The 13,096-nt window shown below is 52.2% G+C and overlaps 1 protein-coding gene across 2 annotated transcripts in view; it reads right to left on the bottom strand.

Annotated features, from left to right (window-relative positions):
* Positions 1–2,618: 2,618 nt before the first annotated feature.
* Positions 2,619–13,096, bottom strand: part of Ttc21a (tetratricopeptide repeat domain 21A) — a 34,472-nt gene continuing 23,994 nt past the window's right edge. For both annotated transcript variants that reach the window (XM_034484117.2, XM_076917741.1), the window contains 15 exons: positions 12,551–12,789; positions 11,535–11,607; positions 11,323–11,433; positions 10,918–11,056; positions 10,684–10,790; positions 7,807–7,995; positions 6,523–6,633; positions 5,919–6,000; positions 4,564–4,714; positions 4,236–4,397; positions 3,896–4,088; positions 3,577–3,801; positions 3,085–3,205; positions 2,889–2,956; positions 2,619–2,807 (listed from right to left, as the gene is read on the bottom strand). In XM_034484117.2, the coding sequence (XP_034340008.1) occupies positions 2,730–2,807; positions 2,889–2,956; positions 3,085–3,205; positions 3,577–3,801; positions 3,896–4,088; positions 4,236–4,397; positions 4,564–4,714; positions 5,919–6,000; positions 6,523–6,633; positions 7,807–7,995; positions 10,684–10,790; positions 10,918–11,056; positions 11,323–11,433; positions 11,535–11,607; positions 12,551–12,789 (2,049 nt within the window). In that variant the 3' untranslated portion in view covers positions 2,619–2,729. The remainder of the gene's footprint in view (positions 2,808–2,888; positions 2,957–3,084; positions 3,206–3,576; positions 3,802–3,895; positions 4,089–4,235; positions 4,398–4,563; positions 4,715–5,918; positions 6,001–6,522; positions 6,634–7,806; positions 7,996–10,683; positions 10,791–10,917; positions 11,057–11,322; positions 11,434–11,534; positions 11,608–12,550; positions 12,790–13,096) is intronic.

Raw genomic sequence — 13,096 nt, 5'->3', positions numbered from 1 at the left:
CTGGAAGGTTTCTCTGGTAGTTCAGGGCATCTGGTGGGAGCTTCATCACTCCTACCGACTCCCCCACAGACTCTGTCCCTCATCAGACTGAGGCCTTCCCAACTCCCATCTAGGGCCGTAGGGTCAAGTCCTGGGCAATCTTGTTTGTGGAGTTAAGCTTGTTTGTGGAGACAGATAAAACATGATCAACACACAATCTCTTTATGGCAAAGCTCTCCCAGAACAGACTTAACTCCTAAACCTGTCTCAACAAAATGGCTGTGAAACAGATCATGGGAAAAGGAACCTGGTGTCCCTATAGGAAAGGGTAGGAACCTGGGGGAAGTGTTTTTGATCCACTCATGTGATGTCAGCAGCAATGTTATAGAAAGGAGGACCAGCTGGGGCTGGAATACCAGCCAGACATCATCCAAGCCCTTGGTTCTAGTCCCAGCCTCAGAAGAAAAACTTAGTAGCCTTCCAGGCAACTCAACTTCTAAAACTGTTGCTGGGTAGCTGAGGGTGACCTTGAACTGATCCTCCTGCCTCTATCTCCCAAGTGCTGAGATTATAGCAAGTTATCCCAATACACACATGTACGCAGCAAACACACACTTTTTGAGACAAGGTCTCATGCAGCTCAAGCTGTGCTTGCTTTGTTGTGGATGAAGGGTGACCTTAAGCTCCTGCTCCTCCTGCCTCCACTCCCCAAGTGCTGGGACAGTAAGGAAGCACTTGTACCAGGGTGGCTTTGGGAAAACCACATGTACATTCTACCGCACTAAGGCTTGTTTTTAGACTGCTTTCTTTATTCATTAATTGAATCATTATTACATTTTTATTTTGTGTATACACCCGAGTTTACACATGCTACAATTTGCATTACAACTGCTATGACTTGCAGTTGGTTCTCTCCTTCCATTGTGTAGGACCCAGGGAGTCAACTCAGGTCATCGGAGTTGGAACAGGAACCTTTACCTGTTGGGCTAGCTCACCTCTCTTTTGCTTTGAGGCTGCATCTGGCTACATAGCCCTGGATGGTCCTGGAACTCACTGTGCAAGCCAGGCTGGCTTTGGGCTTGCAGCTGCCCTCCCTATGCGCCTCCCCCCCCTCCCCAAGCTCTGGGATTGTAACTGTAGAATTATACCATGCTTGCCTGTCGTTTTCCTTAAATAGAATATATCAATAGCCTTAAAAGTGAGAGATCCTGTTCAACAGTGCCTAAGAATTCCTAAATGTGTAGCTATTATATAAACATGGATAAGCACAGGGTTGTTCAGTTTAAGGGGGGTGAAAAGTATAGCTTGGGGGGTACAGAATATACCCCTCATTTCAACCCCAGGACCATAAATAAAACATTTTCTAGATATTACTGGCAAAGCATGATACAATGATTTGAGAGCTAGAGTCTTCTTTTATTTTTTTCTTTTTTGAGACCTGGTCTCATCTACCCCAAGACAACCTCGGACACTAAGTTAGATAACCCTGACCTAATGACTTTACTGCCTCCGACATGCTAGGGTTCTGGGTGTAGACCACCAAAGCCAGTTTAAGTGATGCCGGGGGTTGAACCCAGGGCTTCATGCATCCTTGGCATGTGCTTCGCTCCACCAACTGAGTCAACGTGCCCTGCCTGGGTCTAGTTTAATTTCATGCTGAAGAAGAGGGCACTGAGACCTAGAAAGCGCAAGCACTTGGGAAGGGTACACGGTGAGAACTTGGGCCTCCAGGTACCCAGTTCAGAGTTCCTTCCCCTGAGGCTGGGGTGACCCATAATTCTATCCTGAGAAACAGGAACCCAGTTAAAATGATTAGCCACCTGAATTCGGACCACTGTGTCTGCCCCAAGTGGGATCCTGGAAGGCGAGCTGGTTGGCCAATATCTTTTTGTTTTGTTTTGTTTTTGAGACAGGGTTTCTCTGTATAGCCCTAGCTGTCCTGGAACTCACTCTGTAGACCAGGCTGACCTTGAACTCAGAAATCCACCTGCCTCTGCCTCCCAAGTGCTGGGATTAAAGGTGTGCGCCACCACTGCCTGGCTGGCCAATATCTTTTACAAAAGGCAAAGTATGGTTGTGTATAGGGGGAGGATGGGGCTTAATGGTAATCTGGCTTGTCCCAAACTGGTTCGGTCCAGCTTGGAGGAGGAAGAACAGAATGTGGGGACAAAGAAGCCCAGTGAATGGACCTTGAAAAGCTGCTGCCTTCTTGCACGGGGCCTTAGCTTGGGGCCATGCTTCGGCTGGTCCTCCTGTCTGAGCCCACTTCTGGGCAGACCTGATAGGCACCATAGCAGAGAGGGGTAGTGCTCCTCTAGCTCCGAGATGCTGGGGATTAGATTGGGGTGGGGGTACACTTTGAAGTAGCTATAGGATACTTTCCTAGCCATCACTGTGCTGGGCGGGGCGGGGCGGGGCAGGGCGGGGCGGGGCGGGGCGGATCTCTGTTCCATGTCTTCAAGAGTCTGGAGCAGATGCAGGGTCCGTGTGAAAGACCTAAGAGTCCCTGGCACAGGCTAAGCCAGCTGTCTTCCTTCCCCAGGCAAAACTACTTCTTAGGCCTTAAAAACCTAAAAGCTTCCAGACACCCTCGGGCCACACGAGGCATGAATCCAAATAAAGCACAGACGATACTGAAATGGGGAGAATATGCATTTCTCACTTGTTTCTCCACGGCTTCACTTCCTACTCTCCCCCTGAATCGTCTATAGACTGATGCTTCTCCCGGCCCAAGCCCCTTCCAGCCACAGCTAGGGCCTCAAGGACCCCTGGGCTTTCTCCAAAATCTCCTCCCTGATCTTGGGGTAGTTGGGGTGCTCCGTCAGGACCTGGTACAGAGAAAGATCAGATGTGTGGGATCAGGCAGGGTTCCCACCATGGCACCCTCCCCACCTGTGTTGGTGACTTACACTGTGACAGACTTCAATGGCATCTACGAACTTCTTGTCTTTCAGGTAGTTGAAAGCCAGTTTGAAACCTGTCCAGGGGTAGGAGGGAATGCTCTGGTGACTGGGAAGCCCACGGGGGCTCCCTGAACTGCCAGGATTCAGGGCTTGAGTTCTAGGATCGGGGCAGTAGCCCTGCGTACCTTGGCCTTTGTCTTACCAATGGCAGGGTTGGCCTGATGACTGTACTTCCAGGCCAGCTCATAGTTGGTGGCTGCATCCTTGTATGACTGCTCTTTCTCCATGATGAAACCCATGTACTCATAGGCCCTGCAGCAAGACTGCGGGGAAAGCCAGTTAGCACCCCTGCCCAGAAGCAGCCACCATAGTGCTCAGGGTAGGGACCAGGAGGGGCAACTGGATGGCGGTAAGCAGCAGTGCGTAGGGACCTCTGAAAGCACCTTCAGGTTTTTGAAGGGTTAACTGTATACCCACTCTACTCAAAAGCCCCTCTAGCCAACAATCCCACCTCCCAGAAGCTAATTCTTGCATATGGCTCAAGCTGACATTGTTTTCTTCTCTTCCTGGCTATGCCTGACCCTCATAAGCTTGGTCCTTTCTTGGCCTGTGGCTCCTGGTTCTGGCTCCTCTGGCTCTACCTCTCCCCACCTTGCTTACCCCTCCCTTATTCTCCCATGCCAGTGTTCTTTGCCTTGTTATATTGCAGGCAGCGGCGCAGCAGCTCTGAGGCCAGGTCAAATTTGCCGCCTTGGCAGTAGATGTCTGCCAGCAGAAGCCAGCTCTTTTCCAGGTCTTCAGCGTCGTCCAGGATCCATGGGACTTTGGCCAGGCGCTTCAGCTGCGTTCGGGCCTTGGGGACTTGCTTCAGGAGTATGTAGGCCTGTGCCATGGCCAGCAGTGCAGGGATACTGTCCTTCTGCACACAACCATGGGAAGCAGACATTGGGGCACTTTGGCAGTTACGCCCATCTTGACCCCTGCCCACCGGAACCCGTCCTTAGCCCTCGCACCTCAGCCTGGGCCATCTCGATAAAGGCGCCCAAAGCCACCTCTATATTCGCCTTCTCCCTGGTGGCTAGCAGGCACATGCTCTGCAGCAGCCGCAGCTGGGTCTGCCCGGATTCCGAGTGCGGGTAAAATTCCCGAAGTAGCTTCTCTGCAGTGCGCACTCCGTGCTGCTGAGACTCTTTCCTACTGGCAGAACTGTGGGTACAGGACTCGTGCTGATAGCCTGATTGTGGGGCACTCACCTGGCTTCCGCTCAGAAACTGAGCCTCATCCCACCCCTCGCCCCGCCCCTCGTCCCGCCTCCTCGTCCCGCCTCCTCGTCCCGCCCCCTAGTCCTCTTACTTGCTGTCACCCACCAGGCTCTCAAAAGCCTCTCCACCAACAATCTCGTTGTCAGGGTTCAGACAGATCTGTACCATGTAGCAGGTGGCAAGTTGGCCCCAAGTGCTGTCCTTTCGGGCTTTGTTCAGAAACCTTAAGGCTTCATTGGGCTGTCCTATGTGCCTGCAGTGAGCGGAAAGAAATGCCAGGAGCCGTGCGGGGAACTGTGAAGCCAGGGGGCATGGACACCAGGTCTGAGGGCTTCTGGTCCTGGAGGCTGCTCTGTCTCCCTTCTACTGAGCAAGACACTAGCTACCTGCGGGGGTGGGGTGGGGGGAGCCTCACTCACCAGCAGTAAATGCCTTGGCAGTAGTTAAACCCTGGCTCCAAAGGCACCCGGCTAGACAACTTCTTGGCTAGTTCAAAGAAAGCAGGGGCCTCTTCAATCTTGCCGCTCCGTCGTAGCAGATCGATCAGTTTATTCAATACCAAGAAATTGTCTAAAATAAGAGAGCAGAAATTTGCAGCATGTAGTGGCCAGTAACTGATGTGTGTGTGATGGGGTCTGTTGGGGGAGGGGTGCTCTGCACCAGGTTGGTGTGTCTGGTGGGGGAGGGGTGCTGGACCTTGAGGAGGCCCTAGGAGACACTACTTGTTAAGGCTGAGCACAGATAAGTCTGTATGCAAGCGTGAGTAAATTATATAGTGCTTGAAATAGCTACAGCAAGGGGCTGGGGAGATGCTTCCATCAGCAAAGTACTTGCTGGACAAACATGAGGACTTGAGTTCAAATTCCCAGTGCCCATCTAAAAAAAGCAAGGGATGGGCTGTGAGTGTGGCCACTGGTCTCCTGAACCTCAGGCTTTCGAGGGTACAGATGGAAGGGTGTCTGAGGCTTGTTGGCTTTGGGCCAAGTTCAAGTTCGGCTAGAGATCTTTTCCCAAGGGAACAGGATGAAGGGGGGGTAGAGCAGGATCACCCAGTGTGGTCCCCTGACCTCTAGCCACACTCTTTGTGCCTGTCTGTCTGTGTGTCTTTCTTACACACACACACACACACACACACACACACACACACGGTGACTGCACAGTTAACTAGCATTTACACTATACCTGACTCTGTGTTCTGCCTGTGACTTATCTATAAATATTCTGTCTCCATTTGACAGATGAGGACAAAGTGCATGAAGGAGTAAAGTAGTTTTTCAAAGGTCACACAGCTAAGTGATATCAAGATTCAGACCCAGGTACCCTAACTCTAAGACTATATACCTAACCACAATCGCTGGGCCTGTGGTGACTACTGTGGACTGGTAGGGCCCGTGGCTTGGGCTTCAGGTTTGACCCTTGAAGCAGCTGTTTCATTCAGTAGCAAGTAAGGGTGCAGCTACAATCAAGAGAGAACATCTAGTGTCTTTCAAGTGGGCGTGACCCTAGAGGAGACTGTTCAGTCCCAGTGGCTGAAGAGATATGGGGACAGACAGGCTATCCTGGCTCCAGTGCCAAGTGCCTCGGTCCAGGAACTGGCCCCTTGGATTCAGGAAGGGCTGCCACGTTCTGGGTTTTATCAGTTTCCTGCCTCTCTGGGAACAATTGGGAAGAAAGGGGCTTCCTCTGACTAGCCAGGAAGGAGGAGAGAAGGCCCACCCTTCTCTGGGATAGCCGTGCTGGCTGGGTAGGGAGGCAGTCTGCTGGTCCTAGTTACCTGGAGCTTTCTCCAGCACTTGGCGGTAGAGATTGATGGCTGTTTCGTAGTTTTGTTTTCTAAACATCAGGTCAGCCAGCATCTATCAGAAGACACACAAGCTGTGTATTCCTGACAGCAGCATGCATGGGGGCTGGCAGAGAGGACAGGAAGAAAAGACTCCCTGGTCCAAAGAGCCTCCCTGGTCCAAAGAGCCTGTGGGACCCCAGGACACCCTATCCAAAGGTGAAAATCGCAGGTTACTTTCTGACTCTGAAAGGTGTGAGCCTGGGGCGGCCCTGGAGAAGGCGTGAATAACAGACAAGCTAGAAGGCCTGACCAGGGAGGGTTATTTCACAGACTTTCCAGTCATCCGACCTTCACCTTCAACTCATAGTGGGTGTGGTTTCCCCTGAAGTCCGTTCAACCACGCCCCGCCCCACAGCCTGGCGCAGTGGTTGCTGCTGCCCTCTGCTGGCCTGCCCACCCCTCCCTATTAAAGGCCGAGCGGGAGGCTGGGGGCAGGGTCCCAAAGCCAGTGAGGCATCTGAGGGTCGGCAGTTAGGAAGCAACCCAAATCTGGTCACAGGGCCCCCGGGGAGTTGTGAAGCATGGCATCTCCTACCACAGCAGCTCTCTCGTGGGTCTGCTCGATTTCTAAGAGGGGGGCACAGCGCTGTTCACACAAGTCGAGCTGCCCCTGAAGCAGATAGAGCTGCGCCAGCTCTAGCACCACCTACGACCAGACCAGACAGAGCAAACAAGCCAGTGCCGGCTCGGGGAAAAACCTGCAATCACCTTAGACTCCCACTTCCCTCCTAGTGCCTGGCTTCTAAAGCAGGCCCGTTGCTGCGAGCTGATGATGGCTCTTGCCCTCCCGTCCCACCAAATTTCCCTGCCATTCTGTCGGTTTTAGCAGCAGAATGAGATGGGGCCTGGCTAACCCGCTAATCTTATCCTTTGGCCTCTGCTCCTTCCTCTGGGGATTCCTCTGTGTCCCCACATAGATGGCAGGCAATTCCCACACACTTCTCACTTTCCTCTCGCCCAAAGGAAATCTTTAGGCAAGACTCATGCCCTGCCCTGCTGTCTCTAAGGCCTAGAACCATACCTGCTACAAACCTGGGATCTGTCAAAGGATGAACAGTTACCAGCTTCCCCCCTTCCCGAAATACATGTAGGTATATATTTGAGACAGGTTTTCATGTATCTCAGGTTGGCCTCCAACTCATTGTGCAGTCAAGGTTGACCTCCTGCCTCCACCTCCCAAGTGCAGAGATGAAAGGTTTGATGTGGTGTTGGGGACTGAACCCAGGGCTTTGGGCATGCTAAGTAATCACTCTTCCACTGTCGCCTTTTCTTCTGTGTGAACTTAGCGTGAACTGATTCCTCATCTGGAACCACACCCCACCGACAACTCTCAGCTGGCTTGGAAACTCAGCCTGGGCTCCATTCCCACACAGCCTGGCAGCCACAACTCTTACCATCCCCCCTCACCCCAAGTGTCGGGAACCTGCAAAAGCTAGGCAAATGTGGCTTTCAGAGGTATCTTCCCCATTCTTGGGTCCATGAATGGTCTGAAGATGGCCATCCTAGCCTTCCTCTAAGAATTGTATTAGTTGAGGACCCAGAGTCAACCGGGGCCACTTCCCACCCCGGAGGGGAGGCCTCCCTCCCCCTTTAGACCTGCAGCTCCTCAGAGAAGAAAGGCCTCATTCAGCAAGGACACCCCCAAACTCCTGATCCTGCCTCTCTACCTTCCAAGGGCTGGGGTAACAGATGCATACCATCTTACGTGGTTTGTAAATTACTGGGGATTGAACCCAGGGCTTTGTGAATGCTAGGCAAGTTCTTTTATCAGCTGAGCCACATTCCCAACCTTCAGGCTGTTACTCTGAGGGCCACACACCTGATTGTCTGTGGGTGAGTAGGCGAGGGCATCCTTATAGGATTTCACGGCGCTGTCGTAATCTTTCTCTGTGAGGTGATGCTGTCCAATCTGGGTGCAGATGGAGGCTGCCAGCTGGTTCTGGAAGGGGATCATTTCTGGTTGCTCCAGAGGAACCCGCTTCAGTATCCGGGACTGGAGGTCCAAGGCCTTGGAGAACCAATGAGGTTAGGTTCAGAAACCCTTGAGCCCAGGTGCCAGAGCACAGGCATTTCCAGTGTTCCACGGCTGGCAGGGTCAGAAAGGGTGCCTTGAGGAACTCAGGGCCATGCCCTCAGCACGAAGGAGGCAGGCTAGCACTGCTCCTGGGGGCGGAGCAGAAACTACTGTACTCACTTGCCTGCCTTATCACACTTTGAGACTGTCTCTAACTTGCTTTGCTGTCTTGCAGGCTGGAGAAACACACAAGAGGTTGCACAAAGCAGGCTGTTTTTGTTTTTAATAACTGGTGGTGTTTTACCTTTGAGATGGGGTCTCATTATGTAGCCCTGGCTGATATGGAACTTGTTATGTAGACCAGGCTGGCCTCAAACTCACAGAGATCTGCCTGCTTCTGCCTCTAGAGAGCTGGGATCAAAGACATGCATCACCGCACCTGGCTCAGGCTAGGCTGCTGTTGTTGTTTGGAGACAGGCAGGCCTGGAACCTATTATATAATCAAGGATGACTTTGAACCTCTGATCCTGTGCCACCATGCCTAGTTTACGTGGTACTGGAGACAAACCAAGGGCTTTGTGTATGCTAGCAACTAAACCATGTCTGCGGGCTGCGCTTTGGTGGGCACATTTGCTCCGTGCTGCTCTCCTTTCTAGAGTCGGAGGCACTTCTCACACATCTAACATGTGAGTGGATGAGGCAAGGAGCAGGAAAGACAGGCAGGTTTCAGAAAGTGGGTACGGACTAGCACTGGGCTCCTTGATGACAGAGATGAGTGGGTACTGGGTGGTAAATAAGAGAAGTCATCTCAAGTGGTGGCATTGGTGGTGTCTCTCTCTAGAACCACACAATGCATCCTGGGAACAAGTGAGAGCCTGCACTTGTGGGTGGGGAGGCAAGGCAGGAATAGCCAAGGATACCTGGATCAGGGATGGCTTGGTATGGAGAAAAGACTGTTGGTACATGCAGACGTCACATCTTAACTTCACCTCCCTGACTTATGATAAACCCATTATAAGATGGATACAAGTAAAGGATACACTGGTCCTACTGTGCTGGCACACGCCTTTAACTGTAGCACTTGGGAGGCAGACACAGGAGGATCTTTGAGTTCCAGCCGGGCTTAGTCTATTTCAGTGGTTCTCAACCTTCCTAATGCTGTGACCCTGTAATACAGTTCCTTATGTTGTGGTGACCCCCCCCAACCATAAAATTATTTTTGTTGCTACTTCATAACTGTAATTTTGCTACTGCTATGAATTGTAATGTAAATATCGGTGTTTTCTAATGGTCTTAAGGCGACCCCTGTGAAAGGGGTTGAAACCCAAAGGTTGAGAACTCTTGGTCTATATAGTAAGTACTAGGCCATCCAGGGCTACACAGTAGGAGCCTGTCTCAAAAATAAATAAATAAATAAATATTCAAAAATTTTAGGCTGGAGACACGTCTCAGCAGTTAAGAGCACAGGATACTCTTGTAGAACATCTGAGTTCAGTTCCCAGCACCCATATAGGCAGCTCACAACCACCTATAACTCCAGTCCAAGGGCCTGGTCTGGTCTCCATGGGCACAAGACACACATGTGGTGCATATACATATGTGAAGGTCAACACTCAGACAGATAAAATAAAAAATACATTGGATGTACCTAACCGCCTGAGCATCACAGCTCAACAACAGTTACACCGTAGCCCATCGGGTGAGACTGAGAGTGAGCGGCCAATCGGAAGCTGCCGCCCACTGCTGCTGTTAGCATCTGAGGCAGCATTATATACCTCCAGCCCAGGAAAGGTAAAAGTTCAGAACTCAAAGTACAGTTCCTATTGAGTGAACGCACACTGCTTTCGCACTATTGAAAGTTCTAGAACTCTGAGTTAAATCACTGTAAGCCCTAGACATCTGTCTGGACTTAGCTTTGGACTTAAGTCTTCTTGCCTCTGAGCTTATCTATTAGATGGGAATGCCACAATGTTTAGCTCAAAGGACTGCTGTGAAAATTTAAAGGAAGAGCAGAGAAGCCAGCCATAGATGGTAATGCTTACCTGAGAGACTACCATTCAGTTGGAGGATGACCTTAAGGCTAGCCCTAGGCTACATAGTGAACTCAAGACCAGCCTTGTAAACATACTAAGATCCTGTCTCAAAAAAACTCACTGGATGAGGACTGGAGAGATGGCTCAGTGGGTTAACAGCACTGGCTGTTCTTCCAGGGGTCCTGAGTTCAATTCTTTCAGTAAAGCAGGGTGTAGTGGAAAAACCATGGAAATCCCAGCATGAGGGAGAAGCAGGAATATCAGAAGTTCAAGGTGATCTTCAGCTAGGTCGTGAGAATCCTAGGCTAGCCTGGGATACCCCTTTCTCAAAAGGAGGGAAGGGAGGGAGGGAGGTATTGAGCACGGGAGGGCAAGAGGAAGGAAGGCGGGAGGAGAGAGGGACAAACTAAGCTAGCACACAGCTTTCAGTGCAGACAGCCACTGTAACACCTCAGAACGCATCACCCTCCCTAGAAGAGAGGACAAAGCCTCTCTTCTAGCCCTTCTTGCCCAGCTCAGCCCAGCCATCACTGATGAGCAAAGATGTGGAATGAATGAGGAGAGGTGAAGTCTGCCTGTGGCCCTGGCAGACTGTGGGGCAAGCTGCCCCTTCTGCAGCCCTCAGGAAATAAAGACCTTGGCCAGTTACCTGATGCAGTGTTTCCATCACATCTTCCTTCTTGTGGCTCTTGTAAACCTTTGCCAACAAAAGCAAGCACTTGACCTCATTCATCATGGATGGGATGTCCTTGACCCCTAGAAGGAAATGCCAGTCAGTGTGGTCTGGCCCGTGGGCTTACGGGGAGGGCTGGGTTCAGGTCCCCAGCTAACGCGGGAGGGTCCTGGGGGACAAAGCTAGGAATGAGTTCTGATGCCATCTCACCCGAGTCTCGCTCCAGGGCCTGCTTCAGCACCTTCTCTGCCTTGTGGTATTTCTTCAGCTTCAGGAGCAGCTCTGCCAGCTCGCAGCACAGGAAGTCCTGCCCGCTGATCTTCTGGGCCGCCTCGTAGTAGTTGATGGCCTTTGTGCAAACAGGACATCAGGGTCCTGGCTCTGCACGGGGTGACTAATGCCACGTCCCTTCAGCAGCTACTGCATTAGACTGTCCCTCAGCACACAGACTGCCTCAGTGGAGCAGGCTGCAGTGTAGGCTGGCTGAGCTCACCACTGGTCACATCTCAGCAGGTAGCTGGAGTGGAAACACTCTGTCCCGTCCCATCTAGAGCCTTGACACATGGGCTTTTTTTCCTTCCCTGTATGGCTGGACCTTCCCCAGGGCAACCTCACCTTGGCGTACTGGTGGATCTTCACGTAGGCTTGTCCAATCCTGCTGACCAAGGAGGCGTCGTGAGGGTTCTTTCTATACGCCTCGTCATACACCTCCAGGGCCTTCTCAGGCTGGCGGGGAAAGTATGGAAGGGGTTGTCTTTTTCTCCCCCCACCCCCACTGGAGGAGTGATCCTGGGAAGTAGTTAGCAAGGCTAGGTTCCCCCACTTACCTCCTGGATGTTCATGAACGCGTCACCCAGTAGCAGGCTGCTGTGGGGGCCGGGCAGATGTTCACAAAGCTCTCTATAAGAGAAACTTATAGACTGTGGACCTCAGGCCCAGGCCCGCCTAATGCCCACCTGTTCACCATTCTTGAGTCACAGAGATCCTGGGGAGCCCTGAGAACCATCTTAGACAGGCTCTCACCGCCATTGGGCCATGGCTGGGGTCCGCCCTAGCCCTCCAGCCCCTCCCTATGAGCAGCCACACCATGGCTTTCCATGTTTCTTTGTTAGGGTTTGGTTGGATTTTGAGACAGGTTCCAAGTGTGGGATTACACTCACGGCCCGCCCCACCTGGTTCTATGTCACACTGAAGACAGAGCACAGGGCTTTGTGCATATGGTATACAAGCATTCCATAACCAAGCTACATCCCTGGACACTCATCCCTTTCCTGAGGCTCTGGGATGGAAGCCAGTAAACGCCTGGCAAGCAGCCCCACACTGCTCCCGAGAACGTCCAATCCGGACATGCTATGCTCAGTTTCTACACTCTCGGTTCTCCAACCTCCAAACTAGTTTTTACTAGAGAGAGAGAGGCTGGGAAGTCACCCCTGAGGTCACAACACCAACTCCTGGGAGACAGGGGGATGGGGCCACCACCTTCTACTCTCTCCTCACCCAGACCACACTGGTCATCCCCGAGGCCCTGCACCACAGTTCTTCAAGGAAAGGCAGAGTGAGGAGCCAGACTGTGAATGTGTTCTTGTGATGCCTTTGGCATCAGTGCTGGGATCCAGGCCTAGATCCTCCCACCAGAACATAAGCAGTGCAGGGCAGAAATACAGGGGTAGGGCTGGGAGCAGGTCCTCAGAACTCACGCACAGACAGGGATACCTACCAGGTGCTCATAACCTTGGTCTAACGCACTCTGGGGTTACACTCTGGAGGGAGACCCAGTTGAAGGTATACAACCTGAGGAACCCCCCCCAGCAGCCGGGGGGAAGGGTTTGTAGACGCAACTTACACGTAGCAGCTGATGTAGAGGCGTACATCCTTGCGGGTGTGCAGGTAGATGCTGGCCATCTTCTCCTTGGCTTCCGTGTAGCAGGGTTGCTTGGGCGTGATGCCCCTTAGCATGTTCAGCGCCAGGTCCACATTGCCCTTGCTCAGGGCCAGGTCCACGTTGGCGACCGTGATACGCATCTCCTCTGGCGTGCCACTGAACTCGTTGATGGCGTCCTGCATGATCTTGGTGGCCTCGTGCTACAGTGTACGGGACCAAACAGACCCTCTCTTTGGTGTTAGCTATTACAGGTGACCCAAGGAGATTTATACCACCTTCCCCATCCCTGGGTTCAGCTCATGGCCTGGTGCTTCTGAGACAACATGGCTCTCAACCATCTGCAGAGCAGCTGTGGAGGCAAGGACTAGTCTTTATAACCCACAGAGTCTGCTTCCCCATCGTGTCTCCTCTAATGGGGACAGTTCATCCAATCCCACCCTTTCCCCCAGGAGCTTAGCTGGGAGGCCAGTCAAGACGATGGACACCTGCAATCCTAATACTTGAGAG

This window comes from Arvicanthis niloticus, chromosome 21 (genome assembly GCF_011762505.2).
Source record: "Arvicanthis niloticus isolate mArvNil1 chromosome 21, mArvNil1.pat.X, whole genome shotgun sequence".
NCBI classification, from domain to species: Eukaryota; Metazoa; Chordata; class Mammalia; order Rodentia; family Muridae; genus Arvicanthis; species Arvicanthis niloticus.
This window is presented reverse-complemented; position numbering and strand designations above follow the sequence as displayed.